This window comes from Leishmania infantum, chromosome 35 (assembly GCF_000002875.2).
Source record: "Leishmania infantum JPCM5 genome chromosome 35".
NCBI classification, from domain to species: domain Eukaryota; phylum Euglenozoa; class Kinetoplastea; order Trypanosomatida; family Trypanosomatidae; genus Leishmania; species Leishmania infantum.
The window spans coordinates 539,083-566,840 of NC_009419.2; the positions used below are offsets into that span (position 1 = coordinate 539,083).

The 27,758-nt window shown below is 57.0% G+C and overlaps 10 protein-coding genes across 10 annotated transcripts; all 10 read left to right on the forward strand.

Moving 5' to 3' along the window:
• Positions 1 to 1,501: 1,501 nt before the first annotated feature.
• LINJ_35_1250 (conserved hypothetical protein) lies at positions 1,502 to 4,045 on the forward strand (the record flags this gene model as incomplete). Its single annotated transcript, XM_001468900.1, has 1 exon — positions 1,502 to 4,045. One exon carries the CDS (start codon positions 1,502 to 1,504, stop codon positions 4,043 to 4,045), a length of 2,544 nt encoding a protein of 847 aa, XP_001468937.1.
• Positions 4,046 to 4,864: 819 nt separating this feature from the next.
• LINJ_35_1260 (thioredoxin-like protein) lies at positions 4,865 to 5,551 on the forward strand (the record flags this gene model as incomplete). The annotated part of the gene is made up of 1 exon (XM_001468901.1): positions 4,865 to 5,551. One exon carries the CDS (start codon positions 4,865 to 4,867, stop codon positions 5,549 to 5,551), a length of 687 nt encoding a protein of 228 aa, XP_001468938.1.
• A 1,216-nt stretch (positions 5,552 to 6,767) lies between these two features.
• LINJ_35_1270 (conserved hypothetical protein) lies at positions 6,768 to 7,853 on the forward strand (the record flags this gene model as incomplete). The annotated part of the gene is made up of 1 exon (XM_001468902.1): positions 6,768 to 7,853. The coding sequence occupies one exon, from the start codon at positions 6,768 to 6,770 to the stop codon at positions 7,851 to 7,853; it is 1,086 nt and encodes a 361-aa protein (XP_001468939.1).
• A 1,166-nt stretch (positions 7,854 to 9,019) lies between these two features.
• On the forward strand, positions 9,020 to 10,096 carry LINJ_35_1280 (conserved hypothetical protein; the record flags this gene model as incomplete). The annotated part of the gene is made up of 1 exon (XM_001468903.1): positions 9,020 to 10,096. One exon carries the CDS (start codon positions 9,020 to 9,022, stop codon positions 10,094 to 10,096), a length of 1,077 nt encoding a protein of 358 aa, XP_001468940.1.
• A 650-nt stretch (positions 10,097 to 10,746) lies between these two features.
• Positions 10,747 to 11,703, forward strand: LINJ_35_1290 (conserved hypothetical protein; the record flags this gene model as incomplete). Its single annotated transcript, XM_001468904.1, has 1 exon — positions 10,747 to 11,703. The coding sequence occupies one exon, from the start codon at positions 10,747 to 10,749 to the stop codon at positions 11,701 to 11,703; it is 957 nt and encodes a 318-aa protein (XP_001468941.1).
• Positions 11,704 to 12,583: 880 nt separating this feature from the next.
• On the forward strand, positions 12,584 to 13,333 carry LINJ_35_1300 (conserved hypothetical protein; the record flags this gene model as incomplete). The annotated part of the gene is made up of 1 exon (XM_001468905.1): positions 12,584 to 13,333. The coding sequence occupies one exon, from the start codon at positions 12,584 to 12,586 to the stop codon at positions 13,331 to 13,333; it is 750 nt and encodes a 249-aa protein (XP_001468942.1).
• A 1,982-nt stretch (positions 13,334 to 15,315) lies between these two features.
• LINJ_35_1310 (putative ubiquitin-conjugating enzyme e2) lies at positions 15,316 to 15,762 on the forward strand (the record flags this gene model as incomplete). Its single annotated transcript, XM_001468906.1, has 1 exon — positions 15,316 to 15,762. One exon carries the CDS (start codon positions 15,316 to 15,318, stop codon positions 15,760 to 15,762), a length of 447 nt encoding a protein of 148 aa, XP_001468943.1.
• A 2,453-nt stretch (positions 15,763 to 18,215) lies between these two features.
• On the forward strand, positions 18,216 to 18,518 carry LINJ_35_1320 (histone H4; the record flags this gene model as incomplete). Its single annotated transcript, XM_001468907.1, has 1 exon — positions 18,216 to 18,518. The coding sequence occupies one exon, from the start codon at positions 18,216 to 18,218 to the stop codon at positions 18,516 to 18,518; it is 303 nt and encodes a 100-aa protein (XP_001468944.1).
• A 1,127-nt stretch (positions 18,519 to 19,645) lies between these two features.
• LINJ_35_1330 (conserved hypothetical protein) lies at positions 19,646 to 24,715 on the forward strand (the record flags this gene model as incomplete). Its single annotated transcript, XM_001468908.1, has 1 exon — positions 19,646 to 24,715. The coding sequence occupies one exon, from the start codon at positions 19,646 to 19,648 to the stop codon at positions 24,713 to 24,715; it is 5,070 nt and encodes a 1,689-aa protein (XP_001468945.1).
• A 958-nt stretch (positions 24,716 to 25,673) lies between these two features.
• On the forward strand, positions 25,674 to 27,353 carry LINJ_35_1340 (conserved hypothetical protein; the record flags this gene model as incomplete). Its single annotated transcript, XM_001468909.1, has 1 exon — positions 25,674 to 27,353. The coding sequence occupies one exon, from the start codon at positions 25,674 to 25,676 to the stop codon at positions 27,351 to 27,353; it is 1,680 nt and encodes a 559-aa protein (XP_001468946.1).
• Between the last annotated feature and the right edge of the window lie 405 nt (positions 27,354 to 27,758).

The window sequence follows — 27,758 nt, forward strand, 5'->3', positions numbered from 1 at the left end:
AGATCTTATGTCGGGCAGCGCGTACCGCGACTCCGCGGGTGACGGGTTACAGGAAGAAGAGGAGGAAGAGCTAGGACTTCCATCATCTCGAACATCCGCCGCGGAGGAGTGCAGCCGCAGCGGGAGTGCCGTCGACGGCGGCAAGAACGTACTCTCTAGAACTCCGGATGACAGTGCAATGCGAAGTTTTCGCGCGGCAGACGCCGACGATGAGTTTGCACTAGACATTCCGTTCGTGACGTCAAAAGGCAGCGCATCAGCCACTGGGCTTGGAGCATTCGCACATACAAGCTTCACCATCTCATCAAATGTCGACATCGGACGGCATCAGCGAAGGACGGCTGCGTCAACTGCCGCAGCCCAATCTTCAGTGTCTGGCAAGGAGCAGGGGGAAAGACAGTTGTCGATTGCTGGCAACTGGGAGAAAGCAGAAAATGTGTCACTGAACAAGTACCAGGGGTCCGACATACTGGATGATTCTGACTCCCCACAGGATGAGGTAGAGTTCCAAGCTTGGAAAGCGCGAGACGCGTTTCGGCGGCAACAGCTGCTACTATGAAACTCATGTGCCTGCAAGTACACTGTTTCGTTGTACAGGTCGTCGGTGGCTAACAGTGAGCCTGCTGGGATGTAAGGGTGTGGATGTGGAAAGGTAGATGACGCGTACGATGGATATGACCCTAGGCTTTCGATTTGTGGTGTGCGACACTCCGCGAGCGGCGACCTGATGCAGCGCACTGGTGGCTCTCTGGAATGGCCCTCGTTGCCCTGAACTCGACATAGTGGCCGATGCCGATGAGCTCTGTTTGCTGTTCCACACAAGGGGGAAGAGGAAAGCCGCAACTTTTCTTTTTCGTCCAGGCCTGCGGCTTGATTGCTACTCTCGTCTTGGCCTACAAAGCAGAGAACACAGGCGCGCGTGGCAACCTCTGATGTCAACGCTGCCGATGAGGCAGCTGTGATGGGCTCCCCGATCCCTCTTATTCTTCCCCTAGCTGTTCTTTTGTTTCGCCCTTGGGGCGGTTGCCGCCCCACAAATTAAAATAGCCCGTGCTGTTTTTCTGCTCAAGCTTTGTCTCACCGCCTCTACATCTATCACGACGAAGAGGAAGCATCTGCCACGGACCATTTGGGGCACTTCTTTCTGCTCTTTTTTTCCTTGCGAAGGGCGAAAACAGAATGCGATGTGACGCCTCCTGTGCACACTGAAAAGCTAGAGACTTGAGGTATTCACCTCCACAGCTTCATGCTCTCTTTTCCTATTAGCCTACTCAGCACACTATTCCAGCGAGACAGCCAAAGATCAGAGACGTAGAAACGTTTTTTTTCCATAGACGCACCGATTCCCTCGGCTAGGGTGCAGGCAAATAGCAGAACAACCTAACGCACTGGTGGCAGCAAGAAGACGGTTATAAAATCGAATATCCATACAACTACCTGCACATAAATGTAGACGCACACATACACGCACACACACACACAAAGCGCTTTCGGTGAAAAGATGTCTTCTCGATGGCCTTCATCTCTCCTCAACGCCACCAACAAGCGGCTCACGGAACGCATTGAGCAGCTGACGCTTGACCTCGACACCAAACGCAACTCTGTCGCGGAGCAGCGCGAGGTTGTAGCGCTTCTCAAAAAACATCAGCATGAAGCTCAGCAGCAAGTCAAGACCACTGCAGAGGCGCTAGAGCGCGAGCGGGCTGCCGTTGAAAACGATGAGGGCAAACTCAAACAGCTCCAACTAGAAGCTGAGGCGGATGCGCGACGAGCGCGCCAGTCAAAAGAGGCGGAAACACAGCTCTCTCAAGCCGTCTCCGCTTTGGAGTCGACTTTGGATCAGCGCTGCCGTGCTTTGAGTGGGCAACGAGAGATCGCCGTGGAGATTGAGGAGGAGGCAAGGAAACTGGTATCGGCGCATCTCAGCCGCCAGCGCGTGGGGGATGAGTTGGCTGATGCACAGCGCGAGCTTTCATCGACCGTGTGGGCCACGCTCGGTCGCCTCAACGATCAAGTTCGTGTCGCCACGCGGCGCTTGGAGGAGGTGCGAGGCGAGCGCCTTCATGCACTGCAGGAGGTCGACGCCATGCATCTCGCTTTGCGGCATGCTGTTAAGGATCAGGCGGAGAGCTTGCGAGCACTGGAGCTAGTTTACGTGCAGACTTCCCATCTAGATGCGCAGGTGCTGGCAAATGCCAAATCCATGGAGGTTCTGGTAGCGGCTGCCCGCGAGAGGAAGAAGCTCCGCGGTGAGCTGCAAGCCACGCTGGAGCGGCTCCGCGGGGATAACCAGCGCCAAGCACTCGCCCACGATCTTAAACGCGAGCGGTACGACAAGCAAGTCCATGCGCTCCAAAAGGCCGTCGCCGCCTTGAGAGAGGACGAAGAGCACTCAGTGATCTCAAGGCGCTGCGAGCAGGCCGAGGTGCAGCAGCTTTGTCAACAACGTCGAGAGCTCGAGCACGTCATCCTCTTGTGCGAGGAGAAGAGGCAGCTGCTGGCACAGAAGCAGGCGCGTCGTGCTGCGCTGGAGGGCGCTCGTGCGCTGATGCAGCGTCAGGAGTCGACCGGGCAGCCGTCACCAGAGGCGCTGCGTGACATGTTCCTGGCCTTTGAGCAGCAGGAATCGCTACTGGAAGACCGTGTGGAGCGCACCTGTGCGAAGCTCACCGGGGCAATTCAGACTTTCATGGACGAGGGTCGAAGGGGCGAGCACTTCAACGCTGCGGTAGCTGATAAGATGAAGGCCAAATTGTCCCTTGTCTCGGACCAGGAAGCCTCAGAAGGTCACGTACAACTTCTTAGAGAGAGAGGAAGCAAGCTTGAGGAGGCACTGGCGGAGCGGCAGGCATTGCTCTCCTCGATGCAGGCATTGACGTTGGAGCAGCGCGCTCAGCGTCAGGCCTCCTGGCTGCGCGAAATCGAGCAACTACGCGGCACCCTTCTGCGCGTGCAGCGAGATCATCAGCAGCTGCTACATGACACCGCGACGCTTCGCAGTAGCTGGCATCACACGCGCAAAACATTGGAGGAGAAGGGCATGTCACAGGGAAAGGTGCTGAGCGACTTGCGTCTGCTTGAGGCAGAAGTGTCCCGGCTGGACCAAGAGATGACAGTCACTCTGGAGGAACACAATAGCCGGTTGCTCCAGCACGAACAGGCAGGAGTGACACTGCAATCATTGATGAGGGCGGCCGACGCGCAGGTTGATGCGCTCAAGGAGGCGGCAGGCGCCGAGGCGTACATTCGAGCTGAGGTGCAGATTGTGGAGGAGCGGATTCAGGCCGATATGCAAGGCGCCCTTGTTGAGCTGCACCTCAACGAGAACGAAGTGCACGAGCTGAGCGAGGATTTGCAACGGCATCGGAGGCAGCTGAATCTTCTTCGCCTCCGCTACGAGGAGGCGGTGACGTCGATGGCTCGCGCAGCGCAGAAGCCGCTGAATGAGAAGGAAGGAGGGGGCATCTCACTACCTCTGCTCAACAGCGAGAGCGACACTTGCACTCCAGAGGCGGTGCACGCCCATCTATTGCTGCGTCGCTCCTATGAGCGAGAGCAGCTCATGCAACGCGGCAACTACCTCGATCTTCGCTTGGTAGCGCTGGATAAGGAAACAGGCACCCTGCGGCACATGCTGGATGGGTTGCGCTCCTCTCGTCGCGTCACATCGGAACATGTCAACGCTCTGGGCGAGCTCTCCTCGGCAGCGAAAGAGGCTGGAGCTTCCTCGATCAAAAACTGCAGCTCACAACTGGGACCTTCGGCTCCTTCGTGTCCCACTGCGCTTGTTAAAAAGCAGCTGCTGAGTAGTGCTGAAGCGAGCGAACACTACTGGAGGGCGGAGCTGCAGCTACTAGATGAGACTTTAGCTGCTATGAGTCAACAGCGTGATGACTCGCGGGTGCGGCTGCACGAGATGCGCGCGACGCTGAAGGAATTGCAGGACACTGAGAGGCAGAAGCGCATGCAAGTGCAGAAGCTCCGTGAGAGTGTTCAGCGTTCTCGTAAGCTGGCTAACGTTGTGAGCGTGAAGTGCAGCAGGTAACTGATCCGTTTCTGTGCACATGAGGACATCGCGTTCCTCTGCTGCTTTTCTTGCGCTGTCGCCTCTGGGTAAGGAGCGCTGCACACTCTTAGTGCAGGACAGCACTCTCAAGTGACTCTTTCGTTGTTTTTCCTTTTTCCATTTTCTCCCTCCGTGCCTCTCTCTTGCTCGGCGCGCTGTCGCGTGGCTCTCCTCGCTTTGGCATTTCGGGAGGTCCCGCGCAGTGGCTCCGAAAAAGCAGAGGAAGCGAGTTCTGCGTTTCATGTGCGCGCCTTGAGCAAATCTCTGCGCTGCCGGTTCCGCTTGTGCACGGACACTAGCGGAAATGAGACGCCGAGGGATGGGGGGATACTTAAAGACCACTGTGCACACACTTAATACACGGCAGGCCAAAGAGAAAGCATGACTCTTTGGGAGGATGCAAGATCACAGAGACCTAAAATGGAGGACGCACGTCTTATATCGGCTCTTGCAAGACGGCTTTTCACTTCGCTTAGAAGCGCTTGATGAGTACCCTCACACTTACACAAACGCCTTGCCTCTGTCTTCCGTTGCATTCCGGGTTTTGCCAAAGCCGCCTGCTTTCTTTTTTGCTTCTTTCATCACGGCTCACACGGAGCTCGTGCTGCAAATAAGCAAGCAAAAAGCTCCGTACAGCTCACACAATCGATATTTATCCCTCGAGCATAGGTGGGCTGCTTTCTCTGCGACTCGCATATACACAGTATCCCATCCACATAAGTCTCGACTCGAAGCAGTCACCGATATCCCTGCCTTTTTTCGTCCTTCACAGCACTTATCTACGGCCACATAGCAGGGATGCTCAAGGTCAGCTCGAAAGAGCACTACGCTGAGATCAAGAAGAAGGCCGAAGGCTCGTTGGGGCTTGTCGTACACTTTAGCGCCACCTGGTGTGAGCCCTGCACTGCCGTCAATGAACACCTTATCAAGCAAGCTACCGAGTACGGCGACAACGTTGTCTTTGCTGAGGTAGATTGCGGCGAATTGGGCGACGTGTGCGAGGCGGAGGGGGTGGAGTCGGTTCCATTCGTCGCGTACTTCCGCACCCCGCTTGTCGGCGATGACCGTCGCGTCGAGCGCGTGGCGGATGTAGCTGGCGCAAAGTTCGACCAGATCGACATGAACACTCACTCCCTGTTTGGCGAGAAGGGTGGCAACGGGGTTCAGCAGAAGGACTTTGCCACAGTGGACGATTACCTGCACTACCTCACGAAGCGGCCTGGGGTGGTAATGTTCATCACCGGCACGCCATCCCGTCCGCGCTGCGGCTTTACTGGTCGGCTGTGTGAGCTGGTACATCAGCTTGGCGTCCCCTTCATCTACTACGACGTCATGACGAGCGACGCGGTGTGCGAGCGCCTCAAGATATACGCCAACTGGCCGACGTATCCGCAGGTATACGTAGACGGTGAACTGATCGGTGGGTGGGACATCTGCCGTGAGCTGAGCGACGAGGGCGAACTGAAGTCGACTTTAAAGCGCTGAGTACTCTACGAACCCTACTGATACGAAAGCACAAACACGTGGGAGCGCCTCTGGCGTGGTGTGTAGAGACTTACCATGAGCAGAGCGCGGCGGCTGTTGAGTTGCCGCTAGGCCCAAGTCGATCTCTGTGAAGCCATCCCCCTCTGCATCCATCTCACTCAGTAGCTTGTCTTTTGCGGGTTCCTGTCTGCCGTTTTTCTTCCCTTTTGCCCGTGTTTTGTTATTCCTGATAATGCGTGCCACTTCAACGTCGTATTAGGCTCCAGTACACCCGCTCTGTGTGGAGAGGTCAAGCAGCCACTCCTATCCCCTGCCAATGCCGAGCCACCTCCGACGCTGATGGGGTCAAGCACCTACGACGTGGCGAAGTCAGTGCGATGCATTGCTACTGATGCCGGCAGTCAGATCCTAGATGGCACTGCGTCGGAGCGACCTGCGGCAGCGAACACGCTTGTACGAATCCACACCATGAGCAGGGTGTCGACGCGACTCGAACGCATCTCACCCGGCCCACACACAGCCTACTGGTGGGGAGCCTGAGTGCCACCGCGAGGGAGATGCAGCACGTGGCGGCCGGCATACTGTGAGCGGCTGCGAGGCGACCTGCGCAGCGGGTGGGTAACGTTCGAGCCAGGGGCCGTGCTCAGGTGGCTGAGTCGGCACTGCTGTACCACGTGTCTACAGCTGCGCTGCACCACGCGATGGGGCCAGTGACAGTCCGTATCGCGCACGGCTCGACTCATGTTGAATGACAGAATGGACTCTTTGAAAGAAAAACACAACTGTGATCCCTTCCTTGTCTGCCATGTTTCATGCTGCCTTCGCGCGAACGTATGCTTTCAGTCGGCGAGGACGACTCTCTCTCATACCCACATACATACACAGTCACTCGCACACTCCGCGGCGCACGTTGAGGAAGCAACCGCCAAAGACGAAAAGCACTAGCAGGGCAGATTCACTAGACCCGTGTCTCGTGCTGTTGCCCTTGCTTCTAGCTTCTTGTCTTCGGTGGAGACTTGCGTTTCGCTTTGACATCGATGAACAAGACGCGAGAGGGCTCTCCATTTACAGTTTTCTTGCTGGACAGCGTTGTTGATCTGACCTCCGCCCACCTGCCTTCCCTTCTTTTTTGGTAAGCGTCGCTTCGGAAGTGTCCTTTTTGGCGCTACTCCTCTTTTTCTTCCGTTTTGTAGTTTTGTTTGTTCTCTAGAGTCAGATGATGGCAATAGCGCGCGGCATGCCGGCAACCACCGCTGTGCAAGCAAACGTGATGTCTAGGGTGGGCCGCACAGTTCTCGGCTGGCTGGAAAAGTTGAAGGACTCCATCGCTGACACACCGCTTTACTTCTGGGTTTACATAGGGGCACTAGTGTGGATCACTCGGCAGCTCACAAATCGCACCAGCAAGGCAACTCGCCGCATTACCGTCGCTGGGAGGCAGGTGCACCTGAACGAGGCCGAAGCCCAAATGGCCTCCAACGTGGTGGACATTGACAAGATCGACGTTGACTTTAGCGACGTGGGCGGGCTGGACGACGTGAAGGATGCCCTGACAGAGCACATCAAGTGGCCTTTTCAGCACCAAGAGCTCTTTAGCGGCAAGACGGTACGATCCCATCCGAAGGGCGTGCTGCTGTACGGCCCTCCTGGCACTGGCAAAACTCTCCTGGCTCGCGCGCTCGCCAAGGAGCTGGGTTGCTCTTTCATTAACGTCAACACGGAATCTATCTTCTCCAAGTGGGTCGGCGACACGGAGCGCAACGCGGCTGCCGTCTTCACCTTGGCAGCCAAGATATCTCCGTGCGTCATCTTCGTGGACGAGATCGACTCACTACTCAGTAGCCGTAGTGCCATGGATGCAACGCCGCACATGCACGCCAAGACGATCTTCATGACGCACTGGGACGGCCTCGAGAAGGACAGCGACGCCCGCATAATTGTCGTCGGCGCCACGAACCGCCGCTTCACCATCGACGACGCCATTCGCCGTCGTCTTCCGCTGCAGCTGGAGGTGCCGCCACCCGATGCGAAGGCACGGGAGAAGATTCTCAGCATCCTCCTCGCTCATGACCTGGAGTACAACCCGAAAAAGGAAGGTCTCATTCGATATGTAGCGCTCAAGACGGCGGAATACACCGGCTCTGACCTGTCGGAGTTGTGCAAAGCCGCGGCCCTCATGCCGCTACGTGAGATGGAGTCAATGAAGGTCGGTGGTGCTTCCTCTGCCGCGCCAGAGAAGGTCCCGCCGCTAACACAGCAGCACTTTGACAAGGCCATGGAGCGGGTAAAGGCCTCCAAGTGACGCAGCTTTAGGATCCTCAGTGGACGCAACCGAAAAACAAAGGGCAAAAGATGCTGGTGAGCGAGAGGGGCCCTATTTCTTGCGAATCAAAACACACACGGCAACTCTCTCCGTGTTACCCTCAAGAGAACGACCCCCGTCAAGCAGTGCTGGACCTTGCATCAACAGCGACAAGACACGACGTTGGGGACGCGGTCGGTGCCCTTCTTTTAAGTGTCGCACACCGTTCTTTCCGCCGTTTCTCGCGTGCTTTGTTCTCTCTTTTTTCTGGCCTCGGGTGTGAGCTGTGCGTTTTTTCCCTTCACGGTTCACTTAATTATTGTTTGTGCTTCTTTTCCTTGTCTGTGGTGTCGTGGTGTGGCGTCTCTGTCTGCGTCCTCGACGAGCTTGGGAGGAGCGGGTGCTCCTTAAAGGGAGAAAGGGGAATCAGTCAAAGAATGTGCAGCGAGGGAGCTTTGACAAGGCCTTGTATCTATCCCAACGTGTACGTTCCGTTTTGTTGTTGTTGTCTTGTCTCTCCGTAGCTCACTCACAGTGCGCGTTCGCCTGTGGTTGCGTGGGTGGTTGAAGTGCGTCTCTTTCTGTGTCACTGTGATACAACTGTGTGGTGCCCCACACAAACAAGAGAAAGGACAGTGTGCACTCCTTCGTACCCCTCCTCAGCTGCATATCACAAGAGAAAACAAGGTGGGGAGGGTGGCGGATACCGTGAACTAATTTTCTTGATGTGGCAAGGAGGGACTGGATGTGCTCTAGGTTCACGTTGGACTCTCATAAAGCTGAGGTTTCCATCTCCTTTCTATCTTGCTTTTGCCATGTTCATCTTTTCCAATCCGTATCTCACCGCCCTTTCTTTGCGTGCGCGTGTATTTTTGGTTCTGTCAGTGATGAGACACGCAGCAGTAGGCAGCGCTGAAAAAGAAGCGCGACCGCTCTTTGTCTTCTGTGCAGCAGGTTTGCAGTAACACATTCTCTGGAGTTCGCCGCGTCTTCCTTCGCAGAGAAATCGGATATTCGCTAGTGTTGAGGCCGTTGTAAGTTCTCCTCATCTGCTCATCTTCGCTTCACGGAAAGCTACAGTCGTTGTCTTTCAGAGGCATACATCCTTTTTTTTCCTACTGACTCTTAGGCTCTTTGCTGCTCACATCCGTTGGGGCAAGCATCTTATGCAGGAGCTTGCGCGGCAGTTTGAGCAACAAGGCATTCGGTGCTCAGCAGACGCTCCGCAGCGGCTTTGGTGCTCGTTTTGCACCGCCTACCGGGAGGACTTGGCTAAATCTAATGACCGTCATAGTGAGCTGAAGGGCCGGGTTGGTGTGAAAGCGGAAGAGGGGGAGACCGGGACTCTCGATGAAGCAGCACGTGCCGACTCCGATTTTGGTTCCTCACCTTCGACCCCAGGCCAGACTCGGGCCCGCCACACGAGCACTCCTTCGCCTTCGCTTTGCACATTAGAGGCCACTAAGGAGGCCCTTTTGGCCCACTGCGCAACACGTATCCACCTCTACCTCTACGAGTACCATGTGCAAAACGGATTGCAGCACTGGTGCGGGGTTGAGTTGCATGGCTACCGTATGCTTCTCAGCCACCACTGTATCTACCCTTCCCGCATGTTCGGCGACGGTCGCCTGCTGATGGATACCTCCATCTCCGGTGGGATGCTGCTCGGAGTGGACGTCTGTGGTGGAGTGAAGCTGTGGCCGCAGCATCAGTACACTGCCGTGGAGCTGATTCTTCCATCGGCGCTCAGCGGGGTTCGCGAAGTGCTGGTCCCCCCGGTGTCTATGTCGGGTGCGGAGGAGGAGAGCCAACGAGTGAGTGAGGCAGAGAGCGGCAAGCAACGTGCGTCGTCCCCGCCTCTGCCGAGAAACCTGCCAGGGAGCCGCGTCGTTCGCATCATCCACGAGGCTTCGGAGATCCCAGCGGAGGTGGCGAGCTCCTACAACAGCGCCTTGAATGGGTCGCGGAGGAAGGGCAGTAAAGCTATGCGGTCTCTCGATCGAGGCCCTGCTGGCAGGTCTGGTGGCCGTGTGAGCTCAAGCATTGTACCGCGGTACTTTGATGAGTTCCACAGGCTGCGTAGCCAGCGAGTCATGGAGGGGTCTCTCGAAACGGTACTGGAGGCTACCAACGCATCCATCATTGGCGAGGCTCGCCTGCGCAGGCAGCGCCGTCGCTACGCAGTGAAGCACAACAAGACTATTTTCACCAAGGGGAAGACTGCGTCCGGCGATGAGCAGTAATTGTCGGTTTCTACGCCTGCGTGTGTCTGTCTACGCGTGTGCGCTGGTCTACGCTTGGCGCACATCATGTCGCGAGCTTGCAGAAGATGGTGTGCGGCGCGCCAGCTGAATACACTTCTGCTCCGAAAAAAGCGATAAGGAAAATAAGCGTGTGCTCGTGGCTTGGCTGCGCTTGCAGCAGCAAGCGGAACAAGCGAGAGAGAGGGCCTTGAAAAGGGTACTGTCGCGCTGGAGAAGCTGCCTGGCATCGCAGTGGGTTGTACTGGAAAGTGAGTACGTGCATCGTAGAGGGGGGAGGGGGCTATTTTCTTTCCTCTCTTTCTAACCACTCTGTGTGTCCGTGCCGCTGTCTCTGGACTGCGCCTTCTTCTCACGGCTTTTCCATGTCTCTCACTGCCTCCTTTATCCATCACCGTGGTGCTCGTTCTTCTCGACACCCACGCGTTCATGGCATACTCGGCTTGATTGCATGTGTTTGTGCGACACTATTAAACACGGAGCTGGAAAGAGGAAGGGTGGTGACGGAGGTGTGGTCGATTTGTTCCATCCTTTCTGTCTCTCGCACTCTGGTCTCTCCGTTTCGCGGCTTCTTCCCCTTCCTCTCCTGGCCGTGCTCTCCCGTTCCTTGACATTTGTGGGCAGGAATAAGCATGTCTATCGTGTCGAGATTCATAGGAGGGGCCAAGCACCTCCTGAAAGGTGGCAGCATGAAGTACTTGGCAGCAGGCGAGCCATACTGTCCGTTCGGGGAGGCGTTTGGCTTGACGATCCTGCCGGAGTACATTCTTGAAGACGATGCCTCGAACCTGCGCAAGGGGTACGTCGACGTTTACACGCGTGCCTCTGATCGCATCATCCTCAACGACGGCCGTTTTCAGCTGCCTCCGCTTCCTCCCGCCTCCTTCATGCCGCTGCTCGAGCGTCTTGAACAGGACAACGTGGTGCCGAAGAACTGGCTTAATAATCAGACCGCCAACCTGTACGAGCCAGGTGACTTCATTCGCGCCCACATCGACAACCTCTTCGTGTACGACGACATCTTCGCCATTTGCTCCCTCGGCAGCAACTGCCTTTTGCGCTTTGTGCACGTGCAGAACGGGGAGGAGCTGGATGTGATGGTGCCGGACAGGTCCGTGTACATCATGTCAGGACCTGCACGGTACGTGTACTTTCACATGGTGCTTCCTGTCGAGGCGCAGCGCTTTTCGCTTGTGTTTCGGCGCTCCATCATGGAATCGGATGGCGGCTTTAGGCCAGTGAAAACTCCTTTTAAAGAAATCATGCCGTATCGAGCTACCCAAATCCTCAACGCGCTGTACAGCAAGCAGGTCGGCGGTGTGCGAGTGTCCGTGGATGACGACTTCTTAGAGAGCGCCAACATTGGTGCCTTCGACACGTCGCGGTGGGTGAAGCGGCTGCATCCACTTCGGGACTGGTCGTTGCTGCGGCAGTTGGATGAGGACGAGGCGCGCGTGGAGGAGCTGCGCGAGAAGCGCTTCATCGACGTCGACTTTAGCTGGCGCTACAGGGAGCTGCGATCCTACTACAAGGCGATGGAGGAGTCGCTGGTGTCTCCGCATGTGGCTCACGTGACGCCGCAAGCGTAGGCGTCCTGCAGCTCTTTCCCATGCCGTGCTAGAGATAGCAAAGGAGAGAGTGGCTTTTGTTTTCCGCCTACTTTCCTTTTTCAAGACTTGGTGAGCTGACACTGCTGGTTGTCGCAATGAGTGTTACGGCGGTGCGTGTCTGTGTATGGTGCTCGATATGGGACGCTTATGAAGAGAGAGTACGCGTGTCGCCTGACTCCATGTGAGAGCTCGAGGCATTCGCGTTGATTTTTTCTCGCTGCCGCCGTTGCTTTCCCCTTGCTGCCTTTACACATCACGAAAGGGGAAGCAACAACGTGTACACACATACACACACACAAACACCTGTTCGGGATGAGTAAGAGAGAGCCTCGAGCGAGGAGCGCTGCCGCTCTTACCTTTCAAGATGAAAGACAGAGTACAAGACGCGGTATTTTTGCAAGAGGTAACTTCCCCTGCAAGTGCCTTGTGTTGACTTTTTCCGGCGTATTCGAAACAGGAAAAGAGAAACGCGCTGCTATGCTGCTTGTGCGCCTCTACCAACACTCTTTCTGTTATTCCCATGCGGCCTCTCTCTCTTGTTCTTTCTTTGCATCGGCTCTACGGTGCATCGATCGCCGCATGTCGCAACTTCATGTGCGTTTCATTGTCTTCTCTTTTGTGCTTCTTGTACGCACTGGCAAAGCTGAGGAAAGTGGGAAGCGCAGACAAGAAGCGCTTCTTTGGTACACACACACACACACACATAGGGCGCGCGGGCTATTCAAAGACTGCATCTGCGTAACACTTCGAAACGGCAAGACGTAGCGCTGAGAGATGATGGCTGCCCACTGCAGCGCAGTACCCATATACAATCGAAGACTGACGCGTCTTTATACACTGACTGGTAGCACCCGCAACAATGACCGTGTCTCCATCTGCTGCGGCTACTGCTGCACCGACCATCTTTATTCGCTGTGCCACACTGCACAGCCGTGGCGAGCTTCTGAACGGCTTCTTCTTCGCGCACCGCGCCACACTCGGCATTCAGGACTGGTACGAGACTGCACGTACGCCTGTCAGCGGCGGCACAGGAAATGAGGAAGAAAAGCTCAGCAGTGCCGAGGATAGTGCCGCTGCCGGTGACACCCCTCACACTGCCTTGTCGCCGCGGCTACCGCCCCACTTTCCAGTAGAGGTACTGTATGTGCGCAACTCTCGCAAACCGTACTTTCTTGTTGAATGGCGCTACCCCACATCGGAGGAGGAGGGCAAGCGAAAGGACCCGAGTGACGGCAGCAGCGGCGTCAAGGAGGGGGTGACCGAGGTACACGAGGCGCGAGCCGGCTCTTCTCAGAACCGCGTCACCGAGGAGTTTCTGCGGCAGCTTGCAGAGCGCACCCTTGCCTTGGGGAAGCAGGAGCTGTCCGATGATGGCGCGACGTGGAAGGGGCAGCCAGTGTTCATCAGCGCTGCATTACCTGGGATGACTGTGGTGGCTGAACGGCGAAAGCTGGAGCTGCGTGCTGCACAACTAACGATTCAGCGAGCCACAGAGAAGCGAGAGCGGGCGGAGGATGACTCTGCAGCACAGACTGCGAAAACGAAGCAGAGAGACTCTGGCGTCGTCACCTCTGCTTTCATTCCTCGCTGCGTGCGGCGACGAACGTGAGGTGTACGTGCCGGTTTCTTCTGTTCTGTTTATTTTTTGTTGTTGCTCCTATGTGGGGCTGGAAGGAATCCTGGGATGGAATGATGAAAGGACATGACCATATGCGCTTATGCCGTGTGGCCGAGCACTCCTTTCCATCTTGTGTGCTAGCGCATCTGACGACATATGTGTCACATGCCGCGCTTCGGCAGCAGAGGCACTGGTGTGTGGGACCAACACCCCCTAAACAGTACTTTCTTCGTACGTGTGTCATACGCGCATGGCCTCCGTCGAACTGAGTGCTTGTGAGGCGAAGTAGCAACAGCCTGATGGCCAGTCGCTCTGTTTGCCGCAGAGAAATCGACAAGAGCGTTACCTATAAGCGTTTGCCCACTCTCCGTCTCCCACCATAGCCCCACACTTCTCATTCCCTTTCGATTTTCATGTCTTTCCATGCGCACCACTTTGTCGGTTTTGTCTTACCCTTTCGCCCCCTTCTCCTTCTCACCCACCACCGCCTTCCTTCTCCTCCTCTTTGATGGGGGATACACACACACACACACGCAAACACACACGCCTATATAAGAATCATCACAGTGTCCTCAAACCGCGACCTTTGAACAAGACGATCTTCGAGAGCATCGCTCCTAAGCTGGACTGCTGAACGAGGTTTGCCGAGAGGGGCGTTGGTTTCTCAACAGAATGCATGCTCGCTGCTGCGTCTCCCACCTCCCTGTATGTGTGCGTGTTCATGAGGCAAGGTGACGAGGGCATGATCTGCTCTCTTTTCTTTCTGCGGGCTCTTCACGTACGCGATCGCCTCTTCTGCTGACAAGCTGTTCTTTCTTTCAAAGAGTCCATTCTGTCATTCAACATGAGTCGAGCCGTGCGCGATACGGACTGTCACTGGCCCCATCGCGTGGTGCAGCGCAGCTGTAGACACGTGGTACAGCAGTGCCGACTCAGCCACCTGAGCACGGCCCCTGGCTCGAACGTTACCCACCCGCTGCGCAGGTCGCCTCGCAGCCGCTCACAGTATGCCGGCCGCCACGTGCTGCATCTCCCTCGCGGTGGCACTCAGGCTCCCCACCAGTAGGCTGTGTGTGGGCCGGGTGAGATGCGTTCGAGTCGCGTCGACACCCTGCTCATGGTGTGGATTCGTACAAGCGTGTTCGCTGCCGCAGGTCGCTCCGACGCAGTGCCATCTAGGATCTGACTGCCGGCATCAGTAGCAATGCATCGCACTGACTTCGCCACGTCGTAGGTGCTTGACCCCATCAGCGTCGGAGGTGGCTCGGCATTGGCAGGGGATAGGAGTGGCTGCTTGACCTCTCCACACAGAGCGGGTGTACTGGACCCTCAGATGCCACACTGAGGTGTCCCCCTTCATGAGGAGCTGATGAAAAACACAAAAAAGATGAAGGTGGGGGAGGGGAAAGGCAGAGGAGGCGCGTCGGAGAGGGTGACATGGACTGAAGTCGCCGTATGCTCCAGTGCTTTCCTAGAGCCCCCCACTTCCCAAACTTTTCCTTCCTCGTCTCTCCCAGATTCTCCAAACTTCGCCCGCCCTTCTTCATGTTTCCCTCTCCCTTCTCATCTTTCGTGCTCATTTTTTTTTTCTCCTTGCGCGCGTTTCTCACTCATCAATCACCACCACGCGCCACTCTTGCTCTTACGTCTCCACCCCGTCGTCCGACACCACCCTACTCGCTTTGTTTGCCAGAATTGGATACCGCTTTCACCGCTCTCTTATACGCCTTGCATTACCCGAGAACACAAAAGAAGCAAACAAAGCGCAGACAACCTGTATACAGACGCGCCTCTGCCCTATATTTCTCCACCGCCGGTCACCTCTCTCTTTATTGCTGATTTTCGGTTTTTGTTTTCTTTTGTGTCTTCTCTGTTTGCTGGCGCTGTTTCTCTAGTGTAGGGCACACTCCCGTCCCTACTTGTTCTTTCGCTCTCATCCCTCTCGAAAGGAAAGCAAAACAAAGAAAACAAAGATGGCACTTCGCCGCATCCAGAAGGAGCTGAAGGACCTCGAAAAGGATCCGCCAGCGAACACGAGCGGCGGACCGGTCAGCGAGAGTGACCTCTTTAATTGGAAGGCCACCATCATTGGCCCGGAGGACTCACCATACGCAGGTGGTCTCTTCTTTCTCAACATCCACTTCCCTTCTGACTACCCGTTCAAGCCGCCGAAGCTACAGTTCACAACCAAGATCTACCACCCGAACATAAACAACAACGGCGGCATCTGCCTTGATATTCTCAAGGACCAGTGGTCACCGGCGCTGACGATCTCGAAGGTTTTGCTGTCCGTGTGCTCTCTGCTGACGGACCCCAACCCCGACGATCCGCTGGTACCGGATATCGCGCGCCAGTACAAGACTGATAGGAACGCCTTCAACAAGACAGCCGCCGAGTGGACTCGTCAGTATGCCATGTAGGATGCCCAAAAGGAAAAGAAAAGTGAATCCGGGGGCGGTGGGAAATGAAGCGAAGGAGAGAACCGAAGAGCAGCGGGAAGCTTGAAGGAAACTGAAGATACGCGGGAGACCGCGGAGGCCTGCTGCTAATAACCCGTCTTCTCTCCCCGTCGGCCGGATGAGTTGTCCAGTCACGTGCATCGCGTCTGGGTCCGTTCCACCTCTCATTTCTTTCGTTTTCTCTTCCTCCGCTGCAGTTGTCATGCTCTCAGTACCTTTCGCCTCTCTTTTTCCTCGTGCCACCGTAGCCTTCTCTTCCCTTCTTCCTGGACTCAGCGAATGCCTCAGGGCAGCACTTGAATTCTGCACCGTGGCGAGCGAGAGGCGCGGAGGGCGGCGAAGTTGGAAGAGTCTGTAGAAGAAAGAAACAAGAGAAAGAGACAGCGAGAGAGAACGTTGTGTGCGTGTGTGCGTGTGTGCGTGAGGAGGAGGACCGAAAGGAGAACAAAGGGGAGGTGAGCTCAGAAGACCGAAAACGGTGAGGGAGCGGCTCAATCTGTGAGTGTGCACCCGTGTAGGGCCTGTGTTTCAAGTCCTTGCTGGAACCCCTCCTCTCTTCCCCATTTCCCGCTTCTGTCTCTTCGAGCACTTTTTTCCGTGCTGTTCGTTTCGCGTTTGTCTCGTCCTTGCTCCCATCTGCCTCACGCTCTCTCTTTCATTCTTCGGATTCTTTTTCGGCGACATCGTGCTTTAGTGGGACTCACTTTCATGCGCCGCAAATATATCGTCTCATGAAGCCGGTCTTTCGCTTTTTTGTTTTCGCTGTCTCTTCCTATTATTTGTCTTCTGTGCTTTGCTCTTGTTCCCTTTCCCTTTTTGTGTTTGAGTGCCCTCGCGTCGCCGTCTTATCGCCTCTCCTGCCCATCCTGCCTACCCTTTGCTTTGCGTTTGTGTGTCACCGTGCTGACCTGACTGCCCACGACTACTTATCCACGGATACACACCTACGCACAAAAGAGAAGTGGGCCACGATCGAAGCATGCTCTATGGCGCATGCTTCAGTATGCACGAGGCCGAGAAGCAGAGGCGTGAAGCAGATGAGGAGGGGGAGATGGACGCGAGAACCGGCAAACGAAGGGGAGGGGGGCTACAAAGAAGGGGTGAAAACGAAAAGAGAATTCCATTTTCGCTGTTTATTATTTTCTACTCGTCGTTTCCACTTGTGTTTTGCTCTCCTTCTCCGTGTAGGTTCACCCTTTCCCCTTCTCTTGCCCTCATATTCTCTACTCGTCAAGTGTTGATGAGCTTACGGAGAAAGTGTTCGTTGGCTTTTTTGTGTGAATGCCATGCATGTGCGTGTGCCGATGCCTGTGATGTGCCGCGAGTGGTTTGTGCGAGTCTGCGTGTTTGAGTTTGCTGACGTGCGATTATGTATGTATATGTACCTGGGTGCGTGCTGAGTGCCCACGCCGTTCTCGCGCGCACACACAAAAAAGGGGAAGACGCAACAGTGAAAACAAAGAGGAGCCACAATATATATATATATATATGACGCAGACAGCAGCGTGATCAGGGAACCAAACATTCAAGAAGACCACAAAAAAAAATTGAGTTACAAAGCAAGGCGGGGGGGGGGCGCAGAATAAAAGGAGAAAAAAAAGAAAATGAAACCCTTAAGCAAGCCTCCTCTCTCATTCCTCACACTCCCCAGCCCGAATATTAGAGAAAATAGTTTCGAATGAAGGTGAGAACGGAAGAAAGAAAAGCTGTCGAGCATGCCAGCGCCCAAGAGGCAGAAAAAAATACAAAAAGTACACAGCACAGGAAGAGAAAGAGGCTAACTAACGCATGTAATGAGTTTCTTTTTTTTTTAGGATTTGTCTTGCAGAGGCATTTGGGAAGCGGTGGCGTTGGCAGCGAAACAACAATATCAGTGACGATGACGGCGACGCGCACTTTTTCATTTTTGGTGTTCTTCGTGATCATGATGCGCAATCGCTTCTCAGAAAACAAAACGAGGAAAGGAGACGATTTATCTACGGATGCTTGGTGATAGCAAGGTGCTGGAACCAAGCTCTGTGATTGTGCGCAGCTGTGGGAGGTGTTAGCTCTCATTGGGCATCCTTTTCTCTTTCCATGCACGTGCTCTTAGAGAAAAGCGAGCCATTCAAGAGAGAGGACGGGCCATCGTATCGATCGGCAGCTTCAACCGTCATCCTGATCAAATGAATCGAGACTGAGCCACGGGCGTTGCGACATCAACGAAATACTCCTCGACATCTTGCACATGATGTAACTCCTCTATTACGCTTCTGATGATAATTATTGTTGGCTTTGGCACATCCATACCTCTCTCTTGCTGCTTCTGAGTCGAAGGCCTTCCAATCTCGCTCTCTTTCTCTCGATCAGCTTTTCAAGCTTTTCCACCACTCTCATTGCTCTCTCGCTGCTCCTCTTCTCTCAACATATCAACGATGGCCAAGGGCAAGCGCTCCGCTGATGCCAAGGGCAGCCAGAAGCGCCAGAAGAAGGTGCTGCGCGACAACATCCGAGGCATCACTCGCGGCTGCGTCCGCCGCATGGCGCGCCGCGGTGGCGTGAAGCGCATCTCGAGCGAGATCTACGAAGAGGTGCGCCGCGTGCTGAAGGCCTACGTGGAGGACATTGTGCGCTGCAGCACGGCCTACACCGAGTATGCGCGCAAGAAGACCGTGACGGCGTGCGATGTTGTGAACGCGCTGCGCAAGAAAGGCCACATCCTCTACGGCTATGCGTAAACAACGCCAGGCCAGCGCTTTTTTTTTTCGCTGTCTTCTCTGGGGGCGTTCTTTTTTTTTTCGCGCATGGCGCACTGCCCCTTCGCTCTTTTCTTTCTCCTGCTTCTCCCTTCTTCCGTACGCATCCTTTCCCTAGTAGCTCAATGCAAACGGAGCGACACGTAAACGGGAGGGGGAGGGAGGACACATGCATAAGGCAATGCAGGGGGGGGGTCCGGGTGAATCGGGAGAGGGGAGGAGGGGTAACGTGTTCGGCGCGGGCGTATTCTGGACGTGGACTTCTGAATGCACACACCACTACTCACTAGATGCTCTTTTCTCTCCTGCCTATTTTTTTGTCTTTCCTTCGCTTTGCTTCCGTCTCTTACTTTAAGTCGTCCGTTTTCAGACTTGCTCGATGTCCCCTACGGTCGCCTTCTCTCCTTCTGCGCACTGACGAGCGTTTTCGCCACACCGCCGCCGAGATTCGGAGAAATGCAAGCGAAAGGAAGCATACAATCAAGCGCACCTACGTGCGGGTATTTGTCGTGGCCTGGTGTGCGTTTTTTCTCATTGAGGACGCGGGAAGAAGAGAAGCAAGGGGATAGCACCATTGGAGAGGTTAAACGCGCCGTGCACGCTGGTTTTTGATCGCCTGGGAGCAGGAGGAACGCGCTTGGGTGTCGTCGTCGACGATGCTCTTTCACGTCGCGTGTGGGGCTTGCGTGTACGCGCAGAAACCGACACTCTCGTTTCTCCGCGTGATGGCTGCTTTATGCACCGCCGCCACCCCGCCGCAAGAGGGGCACAGCCGCCTGACAGCTTGGCCACCATCTGCTCTCTTGTTCCTCTGTCTTCTGTGCAGTGGCTGAGCCATCAACGTCCTTACCACACTTGCTTAATTTCCGAGCTCTGCCACTCCTTCATTGCTTCTTTGTCCTCGTCATCTCTGCCGCTCCCCTTCGGAGCCTCTGCTTCTCAGGTTGCGTTTTCGTGAGCAGAAGGGTAGGCGCTCTTTAGAACTGCTGCTCAAATTGTGATACCCCAAGCTCTAACACGAATACAGGTGAAGATGAGGGCGACGGTGCATGGCCCCACGTACCTCCATTACCACACAACCACACTCACTCGCACGCGCAACTACAAGCATGGCCACCACCACTGCCACCGATGTAAATGCTCTGCACTATGCGCCTCCGCCGCCGCCGCCGCCATCACAGGAGATTCCAGCATCGGCTCTCGCTCTCGATCGAAAGGTTGTTCAGGCGTTGTTCGTGTCGCTGCGCATGTCTATCCCACAAGATGTCCAGCGACGCCTCCTTTGCAACGCCGCGGAGGAGCTCGAGTTTCTCATTGCGCGGCAGCCGCGGGTAAGCGCCTTCCACCATCGCCGGCGCGAGTCGCTGCGGCACCCCGCTCTCGCCATGGCAGCAAAGAAGTACTACCGTGAATGCCGGCGCCGGCGGTTCGAGCTGGAATTACAGCAGATGGCGGCTGTGGAAGGCCGGCCACTCTCGCAACCAACCAGCTCGCCAGCTGCACAGGTTCGCAGCGGGGTGAGTGCCGCGCAGCGTGAGTCGGTATTGGTGGACCTCCTTTTTTCAGAGTACGCCCAGCAGTCTGCCATCTACTCCAAGGACCAGGACCGCCAGGGCGACCACTACGGCACAAGTACTGGCAAGGGAACAGCCGGCTTCGGCGGGTTCGCTGCATCGCACACCAGTACGTCGCTCAACACCTGCGCAGCCTCTACTCCTCCTCGGCTGCTGGGCAGAATCAGCAGGGAGGTGGACATCGAGGCAAGTTTGCAACCACCGACCACACCACGTGGTGGCCATGCCGTGGAACTCAGCAGCACGATGACGAGCGGCAAGAGCGGTATCCTACTGCATCGCTCACCGACCCTGAGGCACCCAAAAAGCAGCAACGAGGATAGCGTCTCGGCCTTGTCTGAGGCCCTCAACACTGGGTCGCTCTCCCGCTTTGGCTTGAGCGTCACGGCAGCCGAGAACGCCGAAAGCGGCGGCAACGCGCGTGCGCGGGGGATCGGCATGGGTGTCTCTACCACCGCCGCAGCGGATGGGGCCCGTTTCTTTGCGCGGCGGATGGGCTGCAACGACAACGCCGCCGGCCGTCGCGGCGGTGGCAGCGGTGGCGGCACCGGGGACAAATTTGCCTCCGGCTGGACAGGGGAGATGCGCGTGCTGCTGCAGCGCCGCACGGAGGAAGAGCGGGAGGCTGGAACGGGCAACGACCCGTATCTTTTCATCTCCGCGCGGCCTGTCGAGCACCTTCTCTGCTGCTACGGCGGTGTCTCACGAGAGCCAGCCGCCATGGCGCTTGGCGCGGCATCGATGATGCTGCAGTGCGACAGCACCAACACGGCCGACGCGGACCCGTTTCGCAACGCGATAGTAGAGGAGGACATGCGGTGGGATCAGTTGGCGGGGTGCCATCGTCAGCTGTTGCGAGCGGCGTACGGGCCATGCCGAGCCGCGGCTGCAGCTGTGGCTGGCGACCACCTTGTGAACGACGTCATTCGCCGCTTCTGGGACCGGCTGACGGTCTCCATGGCGGCTCAGCACGCCCACAAGGCGCAGGAGGCGCGCAAGTCACGCGCAGCGGCGGATGCCGATATTGCAGCCGCGGCCTCTGCGCTGCGCGGGCGGCGCGACGGAGAGGCGGACGAGGACGACTTGAACGAAATATCCGACAGCGACGACAAGGGCGGAGGGGTTGCTGTCGGCAGAGGCGCCGGCACCGGTGATGATGACGTTGGCCGCAGAAAGACCGCTTCTATCTCCATGAGTCGTGCAAAACGAAACGCGTCGAAGTCATCTCGCACCCGTAAAACTGTGTCGAAGTTGTCGAGGAAAACGAAGAGAAAGGGCGGCGGCGCCGTCTCGTCCGGCGTGGGGGGCGGGTCTGAGCAGCATTCCAGTGTGGCATATTACATGACCCCTCTCCAGTACGTCTACCTCCATACTCGCATAGCACATGTGCTCTTGCCAGAATGCGACGCGGTCGAAGTGGAGCTGTTGCCATACATTCAGGAGGACTTACTCGTGGATGCCGCGTACGACGAGGGAGACGCGGCGCAGCCGTTTTATTTTGGCGAGGCACCACGCCTCGTCGGAGACTTCGGGCGACAGCATCGCCGCTCTACCGCTGCTGTCGGCGCAGGGCCGATGTTGCGGACTTCGCTTGCGGAAAGCAAACTGCAAGGGGGCGGCTACGAAGACGCGGGGGATGATCGAATGTCCGCCGCCGGCGGCGAAATGCAGCGAGATGCCTTGCACTTGCAGCGCCGGTTTCTGTCAGTGCGTCGAAACGGCTACGCTCTCAGCAGATCGACAGGTGGTGGCGCGAGCGACGGCGGCGGCATGCGCGAGATTGGTCTGGGAGACGACGGGATGAGTATCGGACCCACGTCGTCGATGGCGGTAACGATCGACGATGGCACGGTAATGCGGCGCGCCGACGGCTGTGATCGGGGCATGGGCAGGTCCTACGCCATGGCCTCTTTGTCTCTGGTTCCGATGAGTTTCACGGTAGCGCAGCTACCCTCGCTCACGTATCCGCAGTTCTGGTGCTCCATGATGGAACTGGCGGACAACTGGACGTGCTGCGCTGGAAACCCAGTGGAGACGGCGATTTTCATGTGGGAGCTCTATGGTGAGGTGTTTGGGCACAACTGGGACGAGGAGGACAAGCTGCTTGCCAATGCGGTAGAGAGTAAGGCGGCCAAGTCCGTCATGAGCGCAGCTGAGAAAGCAGAGCTGGCGAAGGAGGAGGCGGATACAATGGAGTCTTTTCAGGCCCTCCTGGCCGAGGTAAGCGGGCAGTTGTCTCAGCCGCCGTCGCGGCGCAGATCTCTCAACAGTATCACAAGCATGACCGAAGCCATCCAAGCCGCGGCAGACAGGTACCGCTCACGTCGACCGCAGTCCAAAACAAAGCGTGGCACGCGCACCTGCTCGCAATCGACGCAGTCAATCGACCCAGACGACGATGAGTCGCTCCTGCTGACGTCCTACTTAGACTTGTCGCTCTCTGAGTTGAAACGTCTCGCCGAGGCGAAGGCCGAGGGGAATGATAGGTGGATCTACAGCGAGCGTGTTGGCGCGGATGGGGTGACGCGCCGCTACCGCCGTCGAGTGTGCGACGGCGAGAGCCACTCGAGCTCGCGCAGCATCTCAGGGCCGGGGTCGCACAATGACTCGTACATCGTCGAGGAAGAGCTGGACAAAGACGGAGCCGTGGTGGGTCGGCGCAAACTGCGCTGGCACGTAGCGCTCTCGTCGGACTGCTCGCTTTACACGGCAGACGAGAGAGCGCCGGGGTTCCTTCGCCGCAAGTACTACGAGGATCGAGCGAAGAAATTGCGGCGTTTGGAGTCGTGGCGCCGCGTGAGCGCTGGGCACAGTGACAGCGACTCCCCGTCATCCAGCATGACCTCGTGGAGCTCCATCGACGACTGCGACAGCGACGATCGCCACAACGGGCGCCGTCGCCGTCGCCGCGCTCGCCACACGGGCTTGCGACGTGATCACCCACGCTACTCGAGGAAAGGTGATCAGTATTGGCACAAGAAGTTTGGGCTGAAGCTCGACTGGAGGTTCCCTTATGAAGACGATGTGGCCGACCGTGGTGATGGTGGGCGACGCGCGCAGGGATCGAGTAAGTCTGGACTCACCCAGGAGGAGCGGGAGCATCTGCTGGCTCGCAAGGAGTGGCTGTGCTCCGTGCTGGAGGCACAGGGGATTCACCTGCCACCACACATGCTAGAGGATCCGGCTGAGCAGATGTTGCTGTACGACTTTCTGCGGCTCGCGGAGGAGAGAGAGAGAGCCGTCGATCAGAGCAACTACCGCGGCGGCAGCGACGACGACTACCACCTTGAGGATAGCGAGGCCGGCGATGCAGGCAATCTGTCGCGTCTCGCAGCACTGATGGCGAAGTTGCAGGGGTTCACCCTGGACGACCTCGCGAACTCTAGCCTCATGCGCCGTCTCCTGGGGGAGAGCGAGGCGGAGGGGGCGGGGAACCGCCATCTCACACCACAGCAGGTACAGGACATCTTGACCGCTCTTACCAAGGGGCAAAGAGCAGGCGGTGCACGCGCAGACTCGGGCCGAGCGGAGCAGGAAAGCGTGCGAGAGCGCCGACTGCGTCTACTGCGCATGCTCGAGGATAACAGGGGTCTCCAGCAGCAGCGCCGCGAAGACTCCGCGGCGCCTGGCCCCACAGAGAGCCCGCTCACAAAGGAAACTTTCGGTCTTACCGAGGTACCGCCACCGCCTCCTCGTCCGCCGTCCTCCAAGGGACCACCGAAGTCTGCCTCGCCCACAAACCTTCCCAAGTACATTGCCTCACCACATCCGCCTAGCGTGCAGTCGCCACCGTCCTTTGCCAAGAGCAGCTCACACATCGGCTTCTCTTGCGAGTCGCTGGATCTGCCCGAGCGCCAAAAGGCCCCCTCGAGAGAGTCCAGCGCAGCGAGTAGTGCGCGGCTGTTCGCCAATTCCATTGCGTGGAAGATTTCGCCGACGACGCTGGCGGAGAGGAAAGAGCTGGAGCGACTCTTCAGAGAGCTAGAGGCATACTGGGCGGACCGTGCTTCGCAGGGAGGCCGCTTTCGTGTCGATATCATCGACTACACTCCTGAGCAGCTTGAGGAGTTCTTCACCCACCTGCACCTCGGCCCCCGCCAGCGCGCCCTGCTGCGAGGGCGAGCCCCGCTGGCGGCGGCAACATCGCTGGTGGGTGGAGCAATGCACCAGGACGGCTCATGCTCGGCATTCAAGGGCGCCGTCGCGGCGCCTGCGCAACGGCAGCACGGCCATACCGGTTGTGGTCAGCCAGCCCACTCTCTGGTTCCGTCGCCGACGCCCCTCGCACCAGCGCCGGTCAAGCTCTTCACGCTCACCACAGAGGACTCCCTCGACGGGGCCTTGCGCCGCAGCTATCAGAGCTACATGGAGGACAAGCTTTTCTCCGAGGCTCTGCACGGAAATGTCAAGCTCGATACAGCAAGGTCCGCCCGCGTATCGACGGCAGCGCAGTCTCTGCGACCACCGCCACTTCCTCGCTTGAAGCTGCGTGACTCACGATGGAGGGCGTCGGGTGAGCGAGTAGGCGGCGTGCCGACTACCTCTGCAGCACCACGTCCACCGCCGAAGTCGTCGCCACCTTCCTCATCCTTGCCAAGGCTGTAGGGTACCGCCGTTGCAACGGCGCTGATGTGTATGAGTGCGTGTGCTTGCACGTGGCCGGCACTGCGAGTGGCTTACTCTCTCGCGGTCGCTTTCTCTTCTCGTCTGCCTTGGTCCCTCTGCTTTTCGCTTTTCTTCTGCTGGTGGCGCTTTCATTTTTTTTTGTTTGCGTTTTCCTCATGTAAACCATCACGTGCCACGCAGGCGCTGCGGCCATTCTTTTCATCCTGTCTCGGACTGCTCTTCTCTGTCATTGCTTGGGTTGACGGACATGCGTGGAGCAACAGAGAATGCACATTCCCTGCGGCCTAGTCTCACGCAGGCACACATACACGCAAACACGCTCCCGCATGTGTGCATTATGTATCATCACTACGTGTCTGGGCTGCGTTCTCAGATCACAATGACGGCGCCGGCAACTGCGCTGCACCTTTTTCTTTTGTTTTCTTTGATGCACGAGGGCGCTGCTGGAGCCCTTTCTCGTTTCTCTCGTCCCTCGTGTGTGTTTCGTTTCGGATACAGATAACTTCATCTTACGCTTTCGGAACGGATGGGTTTGGAACGCATTGGCTTCGTGCATGTGCATATTGACGTGGAGCGGAGCGCTGACCACTGGCATCTCCACTGCTCCACTCCCTTCCTCGTCTCGTGCACCGACACGCTGGCTTATAAAACAAGCTCACCACCAACTCCTCACTCTTCTTGTAGTGCCTTCTCTCTTCCTTGTCTGCTCCCCTCCTTCCTTCCTCTCTCCAACGCTTCGCTTCCCCTCTCCCCCCACACGATGAAGCACCAACACGCGCGGGCACATAACCGCGTTCTTTCTCGCTCGCATATTCTGAATCTTGTCAGCTGCGAGGAAACAACAACTGCACCATACTGGCTAGCGACAAACACACACACACACACACACATACAAGCAGAGGTGTAGGCCTGCATCAAAGGAAGCACGAAGCCAGCTATGCACCGTACACCGCGGCGGACGCCGCTGTTGGTACTTGTTGTCTTCGTTGCAACTCTGTGCCTCTCGCACGCGTTGGCGGTAGAGGATGTAGGCGAGGATGCCTCGGCGGTGCTGGAGCTCATCTCTGAGGGCTCCACAACCACCTACAAGATACCTGACTCCATGGTAGTGCTGAACAACGCAAACTTCGAGTCTTACCTCTTTCCCAGCAAGCGCGCAACCCCGCGTGCGTTCCTTGTTCTCTGTTACTCGCCATGGTGTCCTCACTGCAAATCTCTCTTGCCACAGTTTCTGAATGCCAGCATGCAGTTGGATCTAATGAAGGTGCCGCACAGCAACTTCGCGGTGGTCGACGTACAGAAGAACACGGCGGTCTCGGAGTACTTCGACGTGGAGCGCTTCCCCACCCTTTTGTACACCACCGGCAAGGGCAGGCAGTGGCACCTGTACGAAGGCGGCAACACCCAGCAGGGTTTCATGCAGTTCTCGACGTACCTCCAGAACGCCATGGACACCGGGAGCTTTTCGGAGGATGTCACGGATGTGTCACACTTCAATGAGGTCGAGGAGAAGAGCGGCACAACGCGTGTGCCCTGCTACGTCTACGTGCCAGCCACATCCTCCAGTGCGCCTGAAAGCCAGCGCACAGCCCACTGGAGCCACGCCATCGATGGCGCCGCGTCCGTTAGTAACATCCGCTTTGCCGTCATCTACGAGAAGTCGCAGGCGGAGGGCTGGGCGGAGCACGCCAGTGACAAGTATAAAAAAGTGGTGGAGAAGGCGAAGGCGTGCGTGGCGGCGGGGAAGGCCAGCGGCCCAGGCGGTGAGGCTCTGGTTGTCTTCTCCGATCGCTACCGCGAGCCTCACTGCTACTCGGGACCGTGGGTGGAGGAGCGCAGTGTCGCGAGGTCGTCCAAGCACAGGACCCGCCAGGTCGACGCCGATACGCTGACAATGAGCACGTCACTCGAGAACTTTCTGGCCCTGAACGGCTTCCACGCCGTCGAGGACGCGTCGTCGGCCATGTTCGCCACCCTCGCGTACTACCCCAAGAACTACTTGGGTGTAGTTATGACGAATCGCCCAATCGACGACAAGGACATGGACTTTGTGCCAGTGCTGCGCGAGATCACACAGGCCGAAAACGCCGCTCTGGAGAAAAAGCACGGAAGCGACTTGCCAATCGAGGAGGAGATGCGCACCCCTCGCGTTTCATGGTCGTATATCGACGTGGTGGAGTATGAGGTGTGGCGCTCGCGCTACGACATCGAGCTGGATCAGCTGCCGGCTGTCATGATCATCGACACAAAGCGCGACCGCTTCTTCAAGATGCGCACTCATGTGCCGCGCTTTGAGGCAATCAAGATGGACACGCCGTGGAAGGTGGGCGGAGAGCAGCAGCAGCTCATCGCGCAATTCGCTCAGGATGTACTGGCGGATGCGTACAAGGCGCAGAAGCTGTCTGTCGCTGGCGCCGTCGCCGAGTACCTCTCACACTACCCTGGCTTTGCTTTGATGTACGAAGCGCTCAACTACGAGGACTTCGTGTTCGACATCGTGGTAATGGCGCTTGGTTTCTTTACTTTCTTGTTCTTCCTGGCGATCGTGATGGAGCCGCTCATGGACTGGTACGACGCACGCTCGAAAAAGAAGGCAGATAAGGTCAAGAGGGACTAGGGCTGTCTTGAAGGCACCAGAGTCAGCGAGTCTGCGAGATGGCTTTGACGTCCAAGTAGAGGCGCTCCCTGTACCTTTGTTTTCGCTCGCGGATGCCGAGCGCCGCTGATGTCCTGCGTGCCCGTGCCGTCCACAACCGTATGCTCTTTTCTTGTGTTGTTCAAGTGTATTTCTTCTCGTTATATATTGCCGATTATGCGGTTGTGTTGCACAGCACATTCCCAGCGGACTCACCATCTCACGACCCTCCAGGTCACCTTTTGCTCTCCCTGTCCTTCAATTAGCGATGGTGGTAGCGGCGTCTCCTTTTCCGTCTGCGCGAAACCCTCAGCGACGCAACAGGAGCGCCGGGAGGCGAAAGGGGCAGCCGTGGGATTTAGTGGCCCAGCGGCGTACGGCCAGCTG